The sequence below is a fragment of the Amblyomma maculatum genome, chromosome 6 (assembly GCF_055883805.1).
Source record: "Amblyomma maculatum isolate TAMU_Amacu chromosome 6, ASM5588380v1, whole genome shotgun sequence".
Classification (NCBI taxonomy): Eukaryota; Metazoa; Arthropoda; class Arachnida; order Ixodida; family Ixodidae; genus Amblyomma; species Amblyomma maculatum.
In genome coordinates this window covers 50032445-50055090 of record NC_139349.1, presented here as the reverse complement: position 1 = coordinate 50055090, position 22646 = coordinate 50032445, and the positions used below count along the sequence as shown (strand labels likewise).

Genomic DNA, 22646 nt, shown 5'->3' with positions numbered 1-22646 from the left:
TGCCGGTCAACCATGCACAGCTCCGCCGCATTAACTTGCCCTGCACAAGGCAAACATGACGTGCTGTTTCCATGTGAAAACAGGACATTTTACGTCTGCACGCAAACAATGCCAAGTAGTTTGAGAGATACAGGGAAAAGAACATACCAGTACAAAGAAATTCAAGCCAATGAAGAAACAAAGACATCTTGCATGAGATGCATACTGTAGCAGTACTCTGGAACCGGAGGATAATTTGTGGACGCGCCCTGTGCTCGCACCTCTTGCGAATGACAGCCAAGGGGACAAAGAGAGCCTCTCGGAGACCAGCAAGACCGAATCCTGCTTTTCCTCTTGGAGTCCCGCAGTAAGCTGAGAGCCACGAGTTGGAATCTCCAGATGTTTACCCACAGTGCAGTTATGTTATTGAATCTTCATTAAGTATGCGTGTCATTTTCTTTTTTTTTTTCCAGTGAGCAGTGCTTCCAACATCCAGTGGTGATTGCAGTGTCTAAAGGGTCGGATTGTAAGCAGACCAATGGCCAGGAATATTGAAGGTCATTCACCTTTCGCAGTACACTAACTACCGTCGTGTGCCATCCTCCGTGGCTGCCGCCTGTGTAACCATTCATGTTCTGTGAATGAGGTTGTGTTACTACGTCTTGACAATTCTGATGTCACGAATAGGTATGATTGTATACATTTTTGAACGAATTTCAATTCTTTCCAGTGTGCACAAAGGAACCTGTCATTTCTATTCTGTTTCTCCCCAACAAAGGGAGAAAATGTTATATTGTATGTACTGTTTTATCTGTCTCACTTCCGGTTTGGATTATAACAATAGGACATAATTATTTCAAAGCTGATAACCAATTACAGTAGATACTTAAGGTTGCTCTCAAGCCGGAATCAGTGGCACTTTAATTGTCAACAGTGCCACTTGCGCACTCATGCCATTCAGTTTTTGTTGCATAGCTGACAAGTTATGAATGCAATTTAGAAGATTGTGCAGATGACAGCCCTAAACTCAGGAATGTTGGCCTTGCTAGGTCTGCTTTATTTGTCAACATGCAAAGTTGTTAGGTAGTAAGCGCACTAGAGATAAGTGACTGAGACTCCGCTATAGGACTTTTTAAGTGCACGCAGCTCGTGCTTTGAAATCAAGGATGCACTGTGCCCAGAGGTGCTGCATGCGAGCTCTCGTTACTTTGATGGGAATCAGATGCGTGAAAGTGATGGATATTAATGCCGCCTCGGCAAGGCGACAAGGCAGCTTGCCATGGTCTACCGCCGTTGTCATTTTTCTCCCTTGGTCTCTCTTGAGACCACTGTATCAAAATGTCACTTGTTTATCTCTTTTCTCCCGATCGTTATAGTATATCATCAATGTGATCTTGCGCTTTCACTACACGTCTTCCGCCATACCCTAATCTAACGATTCTCTCTTCAGGTATAACTGACGATGGAAAAAAGTGCGGCCAAAATCTTTACATACTGGAGCTTAGTACAATTGTAAAGACAAATAAAAACGCATATTCCTGTTAATATAACGAAACAAGAAATGATAGCAAAGAAGCAGAGTTGACAAACAACAACAACAGTGTATTGAAGAGGAAAGCAACCTTGAGCACCACAAAAGAGCTGAATTGTTGTTTGTCTTTCTTGGCCAAGAACCACTCTGATAGTGTGCAAGGCTAACCAATCATTACACAGAATACAGATGATCACAGACGACTGCATTGATGAGGACTCTCCAATGTAGAATTAAAGAGACACAGGGAGTCTATCATTCGAAATAACTGAATAACTGAGTTACTTTAATGGCATTGATGGACTGTGTTTTAAGGAATTGCGAACACCTAGATAAGTTGATCAAACATGCAGAAAAAAGGCTGAAACGCAAAACGTATAATAGTTGGAAGTTTAATGGCACAAGGGCAACTAGAATTAAATAGCTCCAAAACAATGTAACTCGTGTGTGATGTGCTAGATGTGATGGAAGATGGATTCGCTGTGTGTCAATACCGAATATAAAAATCCAGCATAAATAACTGGAAGCAATGGACAAAAAAAACATTCAAATGGAAGCTAATAGATGGAATTTGGCACAAACAAGAGGGCGAGGAGTTTCCTCCTATACCGTGCTTGGTTACGACGCGCTCTTGTCAGTGCCAGGTTACACTTTTCAACTAGTTACCCAGAATGAAAGTATTGCAACTTTATATACTCATTAAAATTCCGGTTGCATGTAAATAATGCACAGTCTTCAAAAGGTGTCACCCCTAATAAAACCTGGCAATGAAATAGTAAGCAATAGTCAAAATTTTCTGAAATGATTGAGACCATGATTTTTATAAAATAGGCATGTTTAACGAATATGGGCCCCTGAAAATGGGATGCTACAGTGCTCGCAGTGAGACTGCTCTGTCCCTGAAACCAAGTAGGTGTGTGTTAGATGTGTGTGCCCAATTCGTAATCGTGACTATATGGCTTCATAAAATTGTTTGATGGAAATACTACAACATTATCTTGTTCGCGGTTTCATTCGAGCCTTCATATGGAAGTCACGTTTATTTTTTTCTATAGCCTTGATGGGAAAAGGGGCCCCTTAATCTGAAATTATAGTGTTTAGTGTCAATGTTTAGTGTCAGAAATATGGGATCATGTATGAATGGAGTGTATGCACATGGTATGCAACATGGTGCATATGTAAATTTGCTGTAGTATAAACAAGCTGGCGCATGTAGGTGTACAAGATGGCAGGATCACTGCGAAAGTGCCGATAATGTCGTGTAAAGCAAAACATTAAATATCTGCTTGAAAGAGTAACAACTTTTTTCCCGTGTTAAATTGTTCGGATATCTGTTTTATTGTAACGAAGACCATGCAGGGACTCGTAGCGAAGTGTAGTTGTATATGTGAACGAAATGTACCTTGAAGGTTCTAAATAAGTTGAAAGCTCTCCAAAAAAACGTTCTCGTTGCATGCCGGAATAATAGCCAGCTGTCGAGCAAGATTCTTTGGCACGAGCCAAAATAAAAAAAATTATTCTGCAAGAAAAAAAAAATTGCCTGTAGGCCAGGTAAAAAGCTATAAAAGCGGCGTGAGGTGCCCTGACCTTGCACAGAGTAGCATAACAGCATGCGATGAATGTGGCATAATGTCAGAGAGCAAGTAAAAAAACAGAACGCAATGGCAAAAAAGAATGCGAAATACATTATCTCTGAAGCATTGTATGTAATTCTGTTGGTGAAAAGGGGGATATGTAATTGTGTCTGTAAATGTCTCATTTGAAACCGTCTGTGATGAGTTTTGTAAACATCTGCTATGCGCAGCTTTTTCGGCATGTGACGGCTGTTTAGTGTTCCGATTATTGGACGTGATTAATAGTATCGCTAAGTAGTGGCAAAACTCTGGTAATGAAGAGATGAGGACAAGCGTGGCAGAAAGCAAACATTTATATTTGAATGAAGGCTGAGCCATCCAAAGGTTTGTTTGTCACGCTATACACTTGCAGCACTGTCAGAAGCAAATGCGGCGTTTGCCGCGTCAACTTCGACCAAGCTACATCCTCCACCCCACTACGGCCACACTTGGTGACGAGTGAGCCGACAGGGTTATAGCAGCCATGTCAAGTCTTCTCGTTTCGATGAGTCTATCGAAAACGCAGAAAACTTGACGCTGCGATGCAGCGCAGTCGAAACTTCCGACAGGTACAGTGTGGCTGGCAAAATATATGCAGTGTGCAAGACAAATTTTGCACGAACCTTAATTGACATCATTCCAGATGTCATCGCCAGCCGAATACACTACTGCAAGTGCAAGCACACCTGCAAAGATAGAGAGAAAAAAGGGATATAGGCAACCTGCTGCAGACACACAAGCGTACCTCATTCTTGCATACTCACCGTGGCAGCAAAGTCGGCACGCCGGACTCCCGAGAAGCTCGGAAAGCCTGACGCAGCAAAGTTGGAAAACAAAACGTGTCTACCCACCTTGGCTGCAGCGGAAACGCGTTGTGCCGCAGACCGTAGGCAGCGTCCGTTCTTCAGAGTTGCTGGACGGGGTGGCGAGAATTTCCGAGTGCCGATGCGGCCACAAACCATATGACGGCATTCGGAATGAGTTTTTTTCCCAGTGACGCAAATGCGCGGGCTCGCATACAGTAACCCTCCTTGAGGCAGCTAGCAAAGCTGGGTATAGGCCCTGTAGTGTTTTGCGCCAATCGACACAACCCCCGGCGAAGTTCGACCTCCGAAGATGTGCCGAGCCGCTCTGCCTAAAACCAGAGGCCCGGGAGTTTGTAAACACAGAGGAGTGGCCACCCGGAGGAAGATAAAATGGAGCTGGGTGCACGCCGCCAGTGGAGTGAATGCGAATGCCAGAGAATAAACAGCTTGGTTTTAACAAAATGTCTACATTCTGGATTAACCCTGAAGACGCAAATTGGAACGAGGATGGGATACCCAAAGCGAACAACGACGCAGCAGAGCGATGACACAAGACAGGCGGCACGGCGTTGTGACGAATCCGAGATGGAACAAAGAAACTCCTGCTTCTCAGGGACGCAGCATAGTGAATGCCGAAAGAAAAGCTACCGGTACAAACATACGACAGTAGCGGTAAGGAAGGTAGTCGCAAATAAGAAGCAGTTGGCACAACCGCCAGCAGAAAAAAAAGAATGCACAGAACAAACCCTCATCGTGACGTAGAGGACTGCGGTCACATGCTGGAGTAAAATAGAAATGTCCAGCATGGGGATCCGCCTACCAACACAGGAAGAAAATTCATTGTGCTGAATTGTGCATAGAGTGAAGACCAATGACTGGAGCAGACAACAAACCTAAAAACGAGATCCACTGCATAAAGGGCAAGAAGTGCCAGTTCCCTATTACAGTACTACATAGGACTCGAAGTCAATGTGGAATTCTGCCTAGACTAGGGAGCCAGAGTTTGTATGATTGGCGGAAAGGCTTGGAGGGACCTCCTAAAAGCACCCTTGCAAGAAACGAGCATACACCTCGTTTCATACGGAGTGAGTGCAATCATTACGGTGTTAGGAGCTCTTCAGAGCAAATATGAAAGCCAGAGAGCTTGAAAAACCTTTACGCCATCCAAAGGGAGCAAGCAGTGAGCTGCAAAACTTCATAGGCCCCGTTTCATACAAATCCTGAATGAAGTTTGGTGTGGACCCTGAGAAAGTATTCCCAAACGTCTTCAATATATCAGGAAAACTGAAAACTTGCATCAAGCTCCAAATCAAGGCAGGCTTGAGACCAGTAGCCTGCCTACACAGGAACATCAATTTCAAATTGCGAAATGGAGTGGAAAAAGAGGTCTAGAGGCTAGAACTCAATATAATCAAGGCAGCAACAGGACCAACCAAGTGGGTTTCTCCAATAGTGGCAGTTCCAAAACAAAGCGATCCAAGCCCTGCTAGGATGTATGTGGACATGCTGAAGCCAAGCGTTGCCATAAAATGAGAAAGGCACATCACGGTGATGGCGGACGACCTCAGTATCATCTGTGATGCAAAGTGTCTCTCTAAGTCACGGCCGAATGAGGCCAACCATCAGCTAGGGAACTCACTGCAGACTAAGATGCAACAGTTTCCTTTGGAGTAAACACAGCAGCAGACATTTTTGAAGATGCTATCCAGCAGATTCCCCCTAACGAAGAGGGAATCATCCAAATAAGCAATGATTCTTAAGTGTCCGGACATTCTTTCGAAGAGTTCCTGTGCTAAAGTCATTGAGAGAAGCCGGACTGACCTTGAACAAGTGGGCGATCGCGACTAGAGCAAAGTGCTTCGGACACACATTCTTCGAGTGAGGCATCAACACCAGATCTTGACTAGGTGGAGACAGTCAAGCGCATCACTGGTTCAAAGAATTCCACAGAAATTCAAAGCTTGGGGATGATGGTGAAGTATTCTAGCCTATTCACCTACAGTTGGATCAGATCATGGAACCACTTTGGGAGCTCACTCGAGAAAAGAATACATTTCAGTGGACCAGAAAAAAGAACAGAGCTTTGAATAATGTCAAGCGCAAGAATTGGCTGCCGGCCATTCTCTCAACTACTGCGACAAAGAAACCTGCCTCATCACAGATGCAGGGCCAGAGGTATAGGTGCAGTGCTGTTTCAAAATTGTCAAAAAAAAACGTAATAACCCCTCATGTTATAGTAGAGCATTGACTCCGACAGAAAGGTGCTATCCTCAAATTGATAAGTAAATGCTAACCATGGTACTGGCGCCGGAGCTTTATTTTTTTAGTGTACCCAACTGGAGGAGCTTTTACATTTGAGATGAACCGCAAAACGTTTGTCTCCACCCTCCAAAACCCCAACGAAAAGATATCAGCCAGACTACCTACAAAGTGGAGCTCATACCAGAAAAATACATCCCGGCAGCCTATTTGTCAAGACATGTCAAAGATACGAGCCCAAAATAACAGGGTAAAGCCACTCACGAGTATGAACTCTTTTCAGCATGTCAGCTGCACACACAGCCATGACAATGAAGGGGAAAAGGCCTGCGAGGATGACGCGCTGATGCAGCAGTATACAAAGGGCCGTCCAGGAGGAAGTCAAGAAGATAGACAAAATACTGCAAACACCTACTCTGAAGGCTTTGCCCAGATTCGTCAAGAGTTGACGGTAACCGACAACACTGTCACTAAGAAGAACTCTATTAGTCCTCCCATCTAGGCAGGATACTTGAGCGTGTTCCGTAGCGTTCACGGCATGGAACGTATCGAAATTTTGGCAATTTCTATGAACAATTCAACGACCGGCACACTTGAATACTCAGTCTCAACGGTAGGCCAATTTTTTTTTTTTTTAATAACGTTGTTTATTGCCTCAGGGCATAATGGATTATGTAAAAAAAAAAATTAAAGGGGGTATTAAATGAAAGAAAAAAAGGTTGGTTGTTCTAATAATTTTCAACGTATTGTAGAGCTGGAAATTTCCGGAGCGACCACGCCGCTGCTACCCCTGCGATGTGGGTAGACCAACGTTGGGTAGACCAAAGGGCGACCATGAAAGCCGTGAACGGCCATGAACGCGAAGGCATCGACTTGCAGGCCGAGGCCAAACCGGCTGAGAAATTGCTCTCAAGTCCTGACGGGTGTGAAACGAGGGTGGAGACTGTGACGACTTCGTCGCCGCAAATGGCAGGGAGCAAGTATCCGGCACGATATGGAAGAGACGAAGTTGCAGTCGAAACGTTGGCAACCGAATAACCGTTATGCAGGAGACACGAACATGGATAAGCTGATAGCCGCAGAAGGAAAAGGTCACACCGTGAATGGGGACCGAGAATACAGCAAGAAGGCCGAGCAAAAGAAAAAAAAAAATACACCTGTACCGAAGAGCGACATATGTTTCACAGCTATAGCCAATACTCAATGGTAGTAATAGCGAAAGCCATTCAAGAAGTAGGAGAAGAGATGGGGGCTCTAACCGCCATCAGATACAGCGACAGTCTTGAAGTAAATACGAGAATTGACAGAGGAGGCAGTTGCAAAGTCAACACACATGCGGCGCACCCGACGACGTCATTCGGGGAGTCGTGTACGAATAAGTGAATAAGCTAGTTCAGCTCAGCTTTAACAGAATTTCGCAGTTTTGTATTGATCCCAAAGTCACTACAGGTCTCATTTTGCTAGCTGCCTCAATACCTACACTTTCCTGCCTACCGTGCGAGCTAAGCCTAAAGCTATTGCGCACCAAGTATGCTTGCTCACTGCGCTTCCGTCACGGAGATGAAACCCGGTGGCGATGGTCCAGGAAACCTCTGCATGTTGTTACGTGTTGACTTTTATGCAATGCTCGCGTAAATTGAGGTAAATTTGGACCAATAGCCGAAAAGAGGTTTCCACGAACACAGTCGCCCTCGCCCGCGCTCACCTTCGATGCCGACGAGCCAGGCTAGTAGATATTCCTCGGTGTAGCAGGTCCGTCCGTCAGTCATGCGTGGAAAGGCGTTGAGGCGACTCGGGAGGACGGGCACAAAGTAAGGTTCACCACCACGTTAGGTACTACTACACTAAAGTTCGGCACACCACTACCACAAAGGTATACAGAAGCAGTCACCGGTCGAAAACTTACACGTCTATAGCCACTGTCCAGTCAATTCAAACGGCAGTGCAGTCCTCCGAGACCGACTGGAGCGTATTTTTTTTTTTTTTTTTTTCAGGGCAGCGAAATCCGACAGGGAAGAAAAATACTTCAGCTTTGAACGCAAGTCGAACCAACTGCTGCGAAAACAGTGCAGCGTCGTTTCCTGGTCTCTCCGGTAATTCTAAAGCCTCCGCAGGGCTGGCAGTGCATACGTACGCACAGGAAATAATTATTCCTGAACATAGTTCTCCTCCAGTCTTCGAGTGCGCAGTAGCCTACTCCTGACGCGCTGGCACTGGTATGGGCGATAATCAGTTCTGTTAGCTCTCCGTCCAGCACCGCAACGATCAGCGCGGGTTCTGAGAGGGAATGCTGTCTTTTCATCCGCTAAGCCCGACCGCTGGCGCATGCGTATTACTGTCGCAGACAGATTCAGACAGACTTTTTCTTCTTTTTTAAGGGTGCCTGTCTCTTCTGCGTTATCAGCGGCCGACATTGGTGCTGGCCGCGACACGAGGCAGTGACAGTGCACACCGCCACGCCGCCCCTCCCGTGTGCAGACGACCGCGGCCGTCGCGTTTCCATGGGCCAGACGGTGTTTTTTTTTTTTTTTGTCTGTTTCATGCGTGGCGCGACTAAGCAATATCACGATCTTGCTTTTGATACGCGTTCCACTTCGTCGTGCCTGTTTCATGCAGGTGCGCACGTGTCTATCGTTATCTTGTCTCCAGCATGCAAGCTAAAATTAGGGCTAGCGCACAAGATGTCTCCGAGCCCTTGAGGTTTTGCGCATTAAATGTTTCGGTTTCGTGGCGCAAGTATGCACAATCTAGTGACTTTTAATCGCAAGCATTAAGTGGAACATCATTTAACATGACCTTGAATGTTGTCTAGGTCGACGCTGCTCAGCATCAGCGCCGAGGAATGTCAAGTTGCGAGGAACTGAAACCAGTGAGGCATATATATTGCCACGAACCTTCTAAGCTTTATTAATTGCTACATGGCAGCAGCCTGCGTGTATTCTTATCACTTTGCATGTACAGCGCATAAAGATCTTTGGGATTATTTATTTGTTTACGCTCAGTGCCGCCGAAATGTGGCTTTTGTAATATTTTTTGTCACGCATGCGCCGAGATATGCATCCCGAATAGTTTAAGCTGCTCGCGTCTGTTTCTACAATATTCTAGGTTGTGCTAGTCCCCTTTTGCATCTTTAAGCAGATGTTTCTGCGACGTGCGCTCAGATACCTGCGGCAGTCAAACGTAAGCAGAGATGGCGCAAAGCGCTTGCTGCGGAAAGCAAATCGGAGGAGGCTTCACGGACATTTCTCTATTGAGTACATTTTTCACTGTGGGTACAGCTTATTTTTAGGGTATTTTTTTTAATGTAGGTACAGAGTAGTGCGCCTTATAAAATTTCTAAAGCGTACCGATTTCCTACCGCTCATTGATTTACATCGGCCTGCAGACATATGTATGCGCCTGGCCGCTTCAATTACTATAACTGTTAGCTTTCAGAAAAGCCCCGCCGCGCTAATGAAGAGTTTAGAGCTCTCGCCTCCTGTGCCCAAGGATGCGGGATCAAATCCCGACTGCGGAGGCCGCTTTTCGATGAAGGCGAAAATCAAGGCGCGCCCGTGTGCTGGGCGATGCGAGTGCGCGTTGAATAACCCCTCGTGAGCGTAACTTCCCGATCCGTGTCTGTTTGGGGCGTTAAACCCAAAGAATCAACCAAACGAAGCTTCGACGACTGAGATGAATTCTGGTTGGTGCCCCAGTAGATTACAACCTTTGCCAATAGGCCCACACGTTAACGGACATATCAGTGCAGCGCCTGCTGTTCCCAGAACCTTGAGAAAAAAATATATATATACTGCTCCAGAACCATTAAAATACCACAAAGCATAGGTGAGCCGCAGAACGTAGCAAACTGTGCAAAAGATAAACTCCCTGTAAAACTACTCAGTCATGAAACAAAGAGCAGAGTACTAATATATTATACCGGGTGTTACTGTTTTTACCTCTACCAAATTTCAATCAAAAGATGCCTCGCGTTGGGTATTTCAAAATTCGAACTTAGCTTCAAAGGCTTCAAAAGCGAAAAACCTCAAACACGCGTGACTGCTCACTGAGAGAGCTAAATAACAAACATAGTTTTATTACTTTTTAAATAATTTGCATTGGAGTGTATGACAGCGAAATGAGGAGAGAGGGTGCGAGGACGCACCATATGCATGAAACAAAAATACGGTTGCTTGTGATAGCAGTGAGGCCAGATGAGGGGTAAAATCAAACTGTTTATTAATACTTAGAAAGAGATTCGGTCGATCTGCAGAGGGTCTCCTGGCTGGATGTGGTGCGCCTACGTTATAGCGTTATAGTGTTCTAGAACACTATACCTTCGTGCGCGTCTGTGCTTTGTCTCGTCTCGGCTCCGAATGCCTTCTCCCCGAGGCGTCGGGTCCTCGCGTTTCTCCTCCGAAGTTTGAGGGGAGACATAACTCAGGCGGGGTTCGCGGGCCGCGAAGCCTCTGCGCGGTCGTAACGGAGGTGTGAATAGATAACAGACCGACCGAGCGAACGTGCTCTTCGCGGTATTCGCGCGGTCGTAACGGAGGTGTGGATAGATGAACAGACCGGCGGAGCGAATGTGCTCTTCGCTGGGTTCTGCGTGGCGTAAGCACGCCCTAAGTGATGAACTGTATGCTGACATGGCCCCCCTAAATTTCGTGCCTGTCCTCAGGCGCGCGTATCCACGAACTTTGCGGTAATGGTTTGCCAATTGCAGGAACAAATACAATTTCTTGACGTAATTGCTTTCGGGCTGGAACTTGTCGACTGCTGCGACTCTCGCCTCGTCCAGGGTTCGCCCTTCTGCGGCGGTTCTCTCCGAGCAGGCACCGAGAGTAGACGTGTTTGTCGACAGCTCCGGAGTTTCTCGTGCGAACCCCGCCGCCCCGCACGGGGCCCCAGTTTTTCCCCGAAAAACGTCTGGCTAACCTCGCGCCTCCGCGGCTGTTTCCTCCGCCCGGCGGGCAGCGCCGGCTCCGAGCCCGCGTCCCGTGGACTCCTCTGCGTGGCTCAGCAGTGACGTCGCACCGACACCCTGGATTTGCGTCCCGGTGGCCGAGGCAGGGACAAACCTTTCAGCCCAGGCGTGGCCAGGAATTGAGGCAGCAACACTTACACCGCCCAGGACGTCAGCCGCGCGGCTTCAACATATGGGTGACCCGGATCAGCACTCTGCTGCCATGGACACCGGGGGCAACAACGAGGTATCTGATGCAGATGATGAAGACATCGGACGCGTCGGCGATGACTGGTTTACTGTCAAAACCGTGCGCCAACGGCGCGCAGAGAGACGACTGCTGCAGCAACAGCAAGAGTCCCAAGCCGCCAATGAAATGAAAAAACAGCCACAGCAACGCCGACAAAAGCAGCAAATGCCACCACCCCTCCCAATTGACGACCTCAAAACTGATAAGACCCCGAGACGGACTTAACTTACGAAATTGGACAACACATCGAATCGCCCTAGCCATCGGTGCTGCAGCACAGCTTCCGGCAGAAATCCGGCGCGAACTAATAATCCGAGTAAGACCAGAACAAAACCTGGCGGTCATCAGCACCCCGAGTGAAGAGCTCACTCACCGGCTACGCGGTATCAGCTCGCTAGACTTCGGCAACAAGCAATATGAAGTCGCGTACGTGGCAACCCCGGAAGCCTCATGCAAAGGGGTGATCACGGGCGTGGAGGAGGGAACCAGCATTGACAACCTCATGGCAGAACTGCGAGTAAAAAACACGAAGATTCTACACGCCAGAATGTTGGGAAAATCCACCGCCGCCCTGATCACCTTCGAGGGATTCCACGTCCCTTACTACGTGAAATACGGCGGCGCCGAATATCGATGCCGGCCACAGAAACCCAGGCACCAAGTGTGCAGTGTATGCCTCGGCATGGGCCATAGGGCAGACGTGTGTCCCAACCCGGAAAAAACAAGATGTGCCAAATGCGGCGCAAACGATCCCGGGGAAAGCCACCAGTGCCAAACCTGCTGCATCAATTGCGGCGGCGAACACCCGGCCACGGACCCCCGCTGCCCAAGCCGACAGCGGAAGCCCTTCAACAAGAAGTTGGCAATCGCACACAATCAGCAAAAAGAATCCCAACTACAAGGGAGTGCCTCGAACGGTCCCCCAGCACAACACTCAAACCGGGAAAATCAGCACCAGTCGCGCAGCAACGCCCACGACGTGGCAGCTGCAGTGACAGCGACGACGGGAGGCTCGCACCCAGAAGGCAACCGTGAAACACTTCAGGAAAAGAATGGCCCGGGGACGGACTCTACTGCGCCACCACCCCAACAACCCAAGCCCGACACGGCAGCCCCCGTCCAAAAACAAGGGCTATGAAAATCGAAGCCATCTGAAGGTGAGCTCGACAGAGCAATTCCCTCCTCTCCCTTTCCCCAAAGCCACCCCTCCCAATTCAACCGCCGCAGACAAATCACGCAAGCCACAAACTCCACTAAAAATTCTCACACCTCCTCATCACAACCTAACACCAAACCCCTCACTCCACTAACGGTTGAAAAAACAGCGCCACTTGCACCTCCCTCCCCAGATCTCTCTATCGAAAAGATTCAAGCTATGATAGACCGGTCGATGGAGGCCATGACCGTTACTCTTCGAGCCGAAACAAAAACGATGGTAGAGAGCCTCCAAGAGGAAGTCAGGAGGGAAAGGGAAGATACATTCGAACGACTTCTCCAACATATTGGCCAGCGAATGCAACAACAGATGCATCAACAGACGGTGCTGTTGCGCCAGTTTCTCACGACAGATCAACAACCCCCTACACTCTCCCCTCCGGCACAGTGTCCGCCTGAGGTAAATCTCCCGGTAGACACGCACGGCGAGCGCGACAACCGTGAAGCACGACGCCTGCACCCATATGCGCGACCGCCTCCCACCTCACTGATCGTCGCTGCCTCTGCACCAGCCCTACCGACGGCAGCCGACACTGGCACCGCCGATACCGCGATAACTTTACCACAGGCATCAGTCAAGCCATATCTGACGCCTCCGCCTCATAATCACCACCAACAACAACAGCATGGATAGCAGCCTTGAACGAAAAACTGAAACAAAAATACAAGTAGGCCATCCGCCTATTCGGCTATGGCAGTGGAACTGTCGAGGATACCGACGCAAGAAGGGACTCCTCACACAGTACCTAGCCAGTCTATCTAACCCTTCCTCCCCGCTTCCCCTTCCAGATATAATAGCAATGCAAGAAGTAAACGGCGAACCCACCCTCACAGGCTTCACAGCACACGCCAATAAGCCAAGAATGCACGACGAAGCAGACACGACGCCACCCAAAGTAGCTACCTTGGTATCCAAGCACCTCACCGCTATAGAACACACTATCGAGAACACGCACATCGCGCACGTTCTGCTCGAGGTGGTCCCCGCCAAACGCAGCATCCCTGTTCATCCTTAACTTGTACAGTCCACCTAAAGGAGCGAAACGGGATGCATTCGACGAAATAATAGAAGCGACCCTAAAATTAGCCAGCAAGAGAAATCAAGTTATAATTGTGGGAGACTTCAACGCGGCCCATCCAATGTGGGGCTACGAATCGGAGACCCCGAAAGGCCGCAAACTTGCCCTGACTATCGCCAGAAATCAACTCACCCTACTAACGGAACCGGACAAACTCACCCGCATGGGAAACAGTGTAAACAGGGACACGTGCCCCGACCTCACACTGGCCAGAGCAAAACCCCGAGCACGTGGTCGAACTTAGGAGGGACGTTGGGTAGCGATCATTACATAATAACCACCGATATTGAAACAGCCGGCACCCGCAAGGTTGGTCGCAAGATAAGATTAACCAACTGGGACTCCTTCCGCCGGGATCGACAGACAGGAAGGACCGCGACGGAGAGAGGGTGTAACGGGGTAAAAGGAACACCCAATCCGCCCTCACCTCTGCCCCTTCCGGAATGGGTGCAAGAAATACAAAAAGACCTACGACGAGCCAGTACTACGGTCTCAGCCACTACAACTGCACCTGACGTAGACAACCACCTGCTCCACCTGTGGGAGACTCGCAGGGGGCTCGTCAAGAGGTGGAAACGGCAAAAAAACAACAGGAAGCTGAAGCTAAGAATAGCCCAAATCACTGCCGAAGCAGAGAACTATGCTGCCGAGCTGACAAATAACAACTGGCACCGCTTCTGCGACCATCTCCAAGGCACTCTCGGCATGGCTCGCACGTGTTCGCTGCTCCGCGCTTTACTAGACCCCAAAAAATCCAAATCCTAGACGAGCAAGGTGATACGTACGCTCCTGCGCAAGGAACAGTGTGACGACGCTGTCCTCGCCCAACTAGAACAGCGCTACATCAGCTCTGGCCCGCGCCCCCAGTACAAGGACTACCCCTACGACGACGAGAACAGTCCACTCGACGCTGACATAACAGAGGCCGAAGTCCGAGCAGCTCTACAAAATGTCACAAAGAATACGGCGCCGGGTACGGATGGCATTCAATACAAGGTACTTAGAAACCTGGACGACCAATCTCGCTCACCTCGTGTATCGGAAAACTATCCGAACACATCGTATTATCCCGGCTCCACCCCCACCTCGAAGCACGAAGATTCTTCCCGGACACGCTGTTTGGTTTCCGACCAAATTTATCCACACAAGATGTCATGCTGCAACTGAAGGAGGAAGTAATGGACCATCCTAGCAAGCTGCAAACGAGGGCGATACTTGCGCTCGACTTAAAAGGCGCTTTTGATAACGTTGCACATGACCTCATCCTTGACAACCTGGCATCGTCCCACTGTGGGAATGGGATGTACAACTACATCAGAGCATTTCTGACGGACCGCACGGCCACCATAGGACTAGGTGAACTACGCTCCGACAATATCGCTCTTACAGGCCGAGGGACGCCACAGGGCTCGGTCCTCTCTCCGACTCTTTCCAATGTGGCGATGGCAAAACTGCCACCTCTGCTAGACAACATCCCCCGGGTTCGTCATGCTCTCTACGCGGATGACGTCACAATCTGGGTCACGGGGGGCTCTGACGGCGATGTGCAAGACGCGCTTCAGGAAGCCATCGACGTGGTCCAGACGTACGCCGCCGCTGGCAGGCTAACCTGCGCAGCGGAGAAGTCCGAACTCTTGGTTATAAGCAAGAACAGCCATGGAAGGAGAAAACAGCCTCCAGAGATCGACCTTTTCCTTAAAGGTGCGCCAATACCACAAGTGGAGAGGCTTCGGGTGCTGGGGCTACACCTCCAATCTAATGGTAGAGCCACACACACAGTACATCTTCTCCGCAAACAAATGTCTCAAATCACCCACATGATAAGACGGGTCTCCAACCGACGAAGCGGTCTTAAGGAGAGGGAAACGCTTCGCATAGTTCAGGCGCTCATCATCAGTCGTCTCACGTACCACCTCCCGTACCATCACCTCAATCGGGCCGAACTAGAAAAACTTAACGCGGCACTCCGGTCGGCGGTAAAGACGGCACTGGGTGTCCCTCCCCACACGGCCACTCAACGCCTTCTTCACTTGGGCATCCACAATACGGTGGAAGAATTGAAGCACAGCGGGTAGGACAAGTAACTAGACTACGAAGCATATGCACCGGACGTGCCCTACTCGCGAGGCTCGGCTATCCAGCTCCCAGCGCCCTCTTACCACCAGATCCGGAGCCCATGGACCCCTTAATGAGAGCAAAGATCCAAGTGGCCCCAATCCCGAAAAACATGCATCCAGACCTTAACGCGGGCTAACGGCAGGCCCGAATACGGGCACTTCAACGTACATTAAGAAATAATGAATTCGTATTATACACCGACGCAACAAGCTACCCCGGCAAACCTGCCGCGAGCCTGGCCGTCACGAACGACGACGGTCAGGTACAAGTAACAGGCTCCATCCTCACGACCTCGATCAGAACGGCGGAAGAGACAGCCATAGCCCTCGCCATCCGACACATCTCATCCAATCCCCTGAACAAACACCTGAAAACCTGCACTATTGTCACAGACTCACAGGCAGCATGCCGAGCCTTCTCAAACGGTATGCTGTCTCCCAAAACCCACCAAATCCTTCGTCAGTGCAAAGAAAAGACGCAAACGCCGCTTATTCGAATACTTTGGGCACCAGGTCACGCATTCCTTTCTGGCAACGAGCGCGCTCACGCGCTCGCCCGCGAACTAACTTGCCGGGCACCAGGAGGGAAGACTGAAGACGGCCGATTACCAGCTAATACGGAAACCGGAGAGGAAGATGCTCCGAGGCCATCACCAAGCTCTCAGCTATCAACCACCACAGAACCACTCACGTACACACTTACCCTCGAATATTACAGACAAAAACGAAGAACACTCCCCGCACCGCACAAATCTCTCTCCAGAGCAGATGCCACTGCTTGGCGACAACTTCAAACGCACACATTCCCGAACCTCTACCACAAACACCTTTTCTTTCCCTCGCGGTACCCTTCAATCTGCCAATCATGCGCCAGCACCAGACCAACACTATACCACTCCATATGGGCGTGTCCAGACTCCAAAGCCGCAAGACTTCCCGCCCACTCCCCATCCCACCGTCTCCTCTTGGGAAGCTGCTCTGTCTAGCTCACACCTGCAAGATCAGCAACGGCTGATCGAGCGGGCGCGCGGGATAGCAGCAGCTGCCGGCATCCTGGACTGAGGAGGCCGCCTGAAGTGGACACGACCACCTAATCACCAGTGCCTAGTTATTGGGTTTAAATAAATGTTTTTTCCTCCTCCTTCTGCGGCGATCCTATAGCCAAGAAATGAGATGTCTCGCATGAATTGACGCTACCTGATGTCTGTCTTTAAGCCGTTGACGATTACTCTTCTCAACGCCTCATCGCGCAGTGACAGCGCTTCGGGGATCGTAGCTGCTTCCTGGCCGACATCGTCCATGTACGTGGATGTTCTTTTCATAGCCAAGTGGTCACTGACCTCGTCCTTCATGAGCTGTCGGTCCGCGGGGCAAGATCGGTACGACCCTGTGGCGACGGGAATGTTGTCCCTAAGTTCATCGCGGTGCTCTACGTGAGCACACAGCCCCAGCGCATTAGTGCTCGCTGTGAACGCGTCGTCATGACAATCCAGAATAGAGCGGGGCTCATCTCTTTCGTTGGCGTTCGCGCCATGGCTCATTTTACATGCAGAATATTCAACCAGGTCGAAGAAATCTTCGTCGGGACCCAGGCCCTTCGAGTTCAGTCTCACGAAGTCGATGTCGCTGTCTAGTGAAATTTCTTCAATGACTGCGCGGTTGCTGAAGGCCGCTATCAGCGTCTCGCCAGTACGATTCACACTGCATGCGCTTGGAGTGTGTACGGTAGATTCACTCACCGACGGCGGTATTGGGACGAAGGTGACATCGTTCGTAGGGTGGAACGTGACGTCAAGGTTCGCGGCACGGTGCCAGTCTGAACCAAGAATCAGATCCATGGCACTGGGCAAGGGCGCGATCACGACCTCTTCGAGCCGCACGGTCGATGTTCCGACGGTCACGTCCAACGCTGCCACTCGCGTCGGTCTGATGCGTCGGTCAAGCACTTCAATGTGATCTGGGGACGCCCACGGTCGGGGGCGAACGTTAGGACCCACAGAGCTCTCGTTAAGGATGGACACGTTTGAGCCGCTATCGATGCAGACTCTCACCGCTTGGTTGTCGGCGAGGCCCCTGACGATGGGCAAATTGCCTCTCGTAGATTGCAGAAAACAATTCGCTTGCCCGTTTGTCGTCCTGGTATTGCCTGCGCCGTTGGATCTGGCTGCTCGGCGTTGTTCCGCAGCGATCGTGGCTCCCGTCTTCGGCCTCGTGCAATCCCTCGAAAAGTGGCCCGTTGTGCCGCAATTGAAGCAGGTATGTACTCGCGTGGCCTTCATCGGTTCTCGCGGCCTTGACTGTTCGCGGAGATCATTGCACCCGTCTGTCGATCGCCGCCCTTGATCCGTCACTGCTCATCTGGTTAGACCACCCGGGACCAGATTGTCGGAACTGCATCTTGACTGTCCTGCGTCGCCTGGTGTCGAGCAGCGCTGCGCGGTCGATCAGTTCAATGACGTTGCTGCAGGGCTGTGCAGCGAGTGGATTAGCCCATGTGTCGTCGTGGATATTCCACTGAGAATCAGCGAAATTCTCTCTTCGTTCGCCATCGGGTACGGAGATCTGTCAAGCAGAGCATTTTTCGAATACATGCACTCAACCAATGTCTCCGAATTGCGTAGTCTTCGATCAGCCTGCAGGTCTAGGAATTCCTGCATCGTGAGCCTCCTGTCGAAGCGCGAGGCGAAGGTTTGCTTCCATGAGTCCCACGATTCGCAGCTCATGCCGTAAGAGCTGTGCCAATCCTTCGCGGCTCCCTGCACCCGTGTTGCTGCAGTAGCGAGCGTCAGTGGCCAAGGCAGCTACGCGCTCCACCTGCGATATCCACGTCTGGACATTTTGTTGAGCATTGCCGTCGTACTCGGGGATGGCGGACGCGGTGTCCTTCGTTGACTGGACCAGAACGGGCTGAGCTGGCTCTGACACTCTCGACAATACCTCCGTCATCTGCAGTTGCGCGCGTGCGAACATGGCCATGATTTCAGTCAGGCTTGGCGAACCCTCGGGAGCTGGAGCGTTGTTCTCCCGCGAGGACTGCGGAGGTGTACCACGATTCGTGTCTGCCGGCCGTTGGTTCGTTGTAGTAGTAGGCGCGAGACTTCCGTCGTTGCGTTGGGAGTCCGTATCGTGCCCCGTTCGTGTCGACACTGGATGCAGTAGCCCCGTTGCGTCACTCGCTACGTGTGCCGTGCGTCGCTGGGCTACAAGCTGTTCCAGTTCGTCAACTCTTGCCTGCAGAAGGATGGATGGAAACAACTTTATTTAATAAAAAAAAAAGTCTTCCAGGGTGGTCTCCTACTAGTCCAGGAGTCCACGGGCTTTGGCTTCACATAGAGCCCGATCGACCAGCCATTTCTGACCGGCGGGTTGAGCTGTCCGCAAAGGGGATGGGGGGCACTGCCTGGGGGGAAGGACATTCCCACAGGTAGTGGAAAAGTTAGGATTTTGGCTCGCCACAGGTGTCGCAGTGAGGGGGCAAGCCAGGGTGAAGGCATGAGAGACGGTAGGGGGAAATTAAACAATTCGTCTGCAATTGTCGCCATGTAGCACTGGATAAGAGTGACAATGTGCTGTGGGGTGGTGGCAGTGTCATGCGCTTGTGTTTGTAGAATGTGGTGATTTGGTGGTATGTAGAAAGGACCGATGCGGCCTCCTGCGCGGAGTTGGGTGCCTGATCATCCGGGGCTCGGGTAGAGAGTTCTCGAGCCAGCGCATGAACGCGCTCATTACCGGGGATCGAGGCATGCCCTGGGATCCACGTTAGATTAACCGTTCGGTCGAGAGAGGTGGCGGTGTCGCGGCCGGTGTCGCCACGCCGTTTAGGTAGTGGCGGTATGCCGCCTGAGAATCTGTACAAATTTCGGTAATGGCTTCGTCAATGGCTAAATGAGCAAGCGCGAGTGCGATGGCGGCTCCTTCCGCTTCTGCAGGCGAATTAGTTCGAATAGTGGCGGCGGCCCCCACTCTGCCATCTTCGTAGGCAGCGACTGCAGTGAAAAATCCTGCTTTAGAATTCCCTGCCGCGTCGACATAGAGGATATCAGAGCGGTTGCGGTATCTTTTGGTATAATAGCTGGCTCTAACTTTCCGTCTTCCCTGATAAAGGCAAGCAATCGCCTACTGCTTCAGCCTGGCTGGTAGCTGAGTCGGACGCAGCCAGCGAGGCCTGAAGGCGAACGTTGTCTTCCAGGAGGCGTGTGACGAGAACATCCTTACGGCCACTGCCCGGTAGTCCACGGGTTCGAAGCTCGTCGGCCAGCCGCTGTTTTTTCAACTCGATGAGAACACTGCGCATTGTCGATTTCGCTGGTGACCATATGAAGGTGGTCTCAGAACTCGTCGAGGTCGTTCTGCTGCGCACTGTGGATTCCGGTGGTTCTTCGCGCGCTCGAGACGCCTCTGCAGATCCTGTCGGCTGCGCCATGATAGCAGTGAGGCCATATGAGGGTTAAAATCAAACTGTTTATTAATACTTAGAAAGAGATTCGGTTGATCTGCAGAGGGTCTCCTGGCTGGATGTGGTGCGCCTTCGTGCGCGTCTGTGCTTCGTCTCGTCTCGGCTCCGAATGCCTTCTCCCCGAGGCGTCGGGTCCTCGCGTTTCTTCTCCGAAGTTCGAGGAGAGACATAACTCAGGCGGAGTTCGCGGGCCGCGAAGTCTCTGCGCGGTCGTAACGGAGGTGTGAATAGATAACAGACCGACCGAGCGAACGTGCTCTTCGCGGTATTCGCTATTCGCGCGGTCGTAACGGAGGTGTGGATAGATGAACAGACCGACGGAGCGAATGTGCTCTTCGCTGGGCTCTGCATGGCGTAAGCACGCCCTCTCGGGTCGCCGCGGTTACGGGAGAGAAGTGATGAACTGTGTGCTGACATTTGTTCTAAACACGATAAATTATTCTATCTCCGCAGCCGTTTTTCAAAGCAGAAATGTTCAGTAAAAGGGTAGCGGTGTCTGTATCCGCCTTCAATACGCAGCATATGGCGCAGCACGGCTGGCCTTGGCATCCGTGATGCAGTCGTCATTGTGTACCCTTCCCCCTTTCTTTATTTCAGCAGCAGCCTTCGGTCTTGAAGCCTGCGGTCTTCGCAAGCTGGACGCAAAATGTTGCTTGTCTCCTGTGGTAAAGTGGTTTGTACTGTTGACAATAAACTCTGTTATCTGCAGCTTCTTTGCTGGAAGTCGCGAGATCACCCAAATTTATGTGTGGGGTTTGAAAACTAAAGTGAATGCGCGTGGACTCTCTGTGGCAGAGGAAGCTTGGCGGAAACATGAATTCCGCTAATGACGTGCCTTATTGTCTATATACGGCGTCCAAACAGAATTGGCTGAGCTATTATGCCACGTCGTGGTCACTATTTAGCCTTGTAGCTTATAGCTTATAGTATAAGGAAAACAGAAGTCATTGCCAGCAGCATGCTTGTCTGTCATCTTATTTTCTTTACAGCGACGGAGCAAAACTAAGTGCATGACACGGCAGAGTAAAGCAGGCAGTTGGCGCCGTAGCCACTAACGTCGGCAGACGTGGCCTTTCCTCCGAGCTTTCTTCGCGTAATGCGCCGTTTGCTTTGTGCGCAGGAAAAAAATCCCCATATTTCTTCGCGACATATGGCTTTAAATAACTTTTTTTTTGTTTAAAGACTGATTTATTGATTGATGAAGGCTTGATTAAAGTGTGCATGGTAAATCAGGAGACCGGGAGCTACAGGGGCCTCCGCGGCCCGCACTTTTGAAAAATTCCGCGGGAAAAGCTGTACATGACCCGTTCTGTAAGTCGGCACGTCAGCCAATGCACGGTTCGTGTTTCGAAACTGGAACTGTTATATAAATGTGAAACTAATGCGCATAAACGCTGGTATTTCCTTACGGTTGTGCTTGGTTATACGCAGAGCGATTACAGAAGGGGGTTATATCATCTCGGTCTGCACGGAAGCGCAACAGCGTTTTATATATTACGGGACATTGTTGTCTCGCAATCGTGTTTAAACCCTCGTCCTCCTCAGCCTCATTAACTACATGACCGACTATAGAACATCGTACGTCACTCAACAAACCCAACCGCCTAATCCGAGGGGTATACTAGAGATTAATATCAATGGAACGATTGAAGAAATGACAGCGCTTTTGCCCACCAAGCTGGGTTTCCTTCGGCGCGGCTCGCTCTATTTAAAATATACACGGATTACCACCACGTGGCATTACAGACATGTATTCGAGAAGAAAAAAAAAAAGAGAATAACAATTTGGGTATGGCTTTTAAAATAATAAAACGGCACAATAGGAGCTTAAAGCACACCACCATTATACAACACAGTGCTCATAATTAAAGGTGCACAATGTATAAGAGTGTGCCACTCAAGATGATGCACTATTAAACACACCAGCCATATTTCCTAGAGAAAAATACAAAACTCTGCTGATAAGGACACGAGGCTAATGCTTCAACAGAGTGTTCGCAGCACATGCGGTAAATGGTGATACACGGCGTATTGACACAGAGGGGACTTCATTACAACTAAAAGTGCTTTGATGTCAATGTCTACAGCCCTGGCACCAGTAACATTAGATCTATGAAAAGTTTTCTGCCCTGGCCATGTCGCTGAAGGAGCTGCGGCCGTTTCTGGCTCCGACATTTTAATTTGCTGCAGCAATGTTAAGCAACACAAAGACTGAATCATGGCTTTGTGGAGAGCCGTGGAATGGTGAAGATGCACAGAATGGCGTGCTGACAAGAGGTCGGGAACGGAGGGGGAAGCGGGTTGAAACAGTGCATGATGCCAGCATGGTACTGTCGAGACGTGTTGAACACAATGCCGTGTACTTGAGCTGGCGCTCTAATGTGGCTTGTTCCGTG

At 50.1% G+C, this 22646-nt stretch overlaps 1 protein-coding gene across 1 annotated transcript; it reads left to right on the top strand.

Moving 5' to 3' along the window:
- The first annotated feature begins 7022 nt into the window (after positions 1-7022).
- LOC146185715 (uncharacterized) lies at positions 7023-12808 on the top strand. The gene is made up of 2 exons (XM_084607900.1): positions 7023-7164; positions 11644-12808. The coding sequence occupies exons 1-2, from the start codon at positions 7023-7025 to the stop codon at positions 12519-12521; spliced, it is 1020 nt and encodes a 339-aa protein (XP_084464026.1). The 3' UTR covers positions 12522-12808.
- Positions 12809-22646: the final 9838 nt, after the last annotated feature.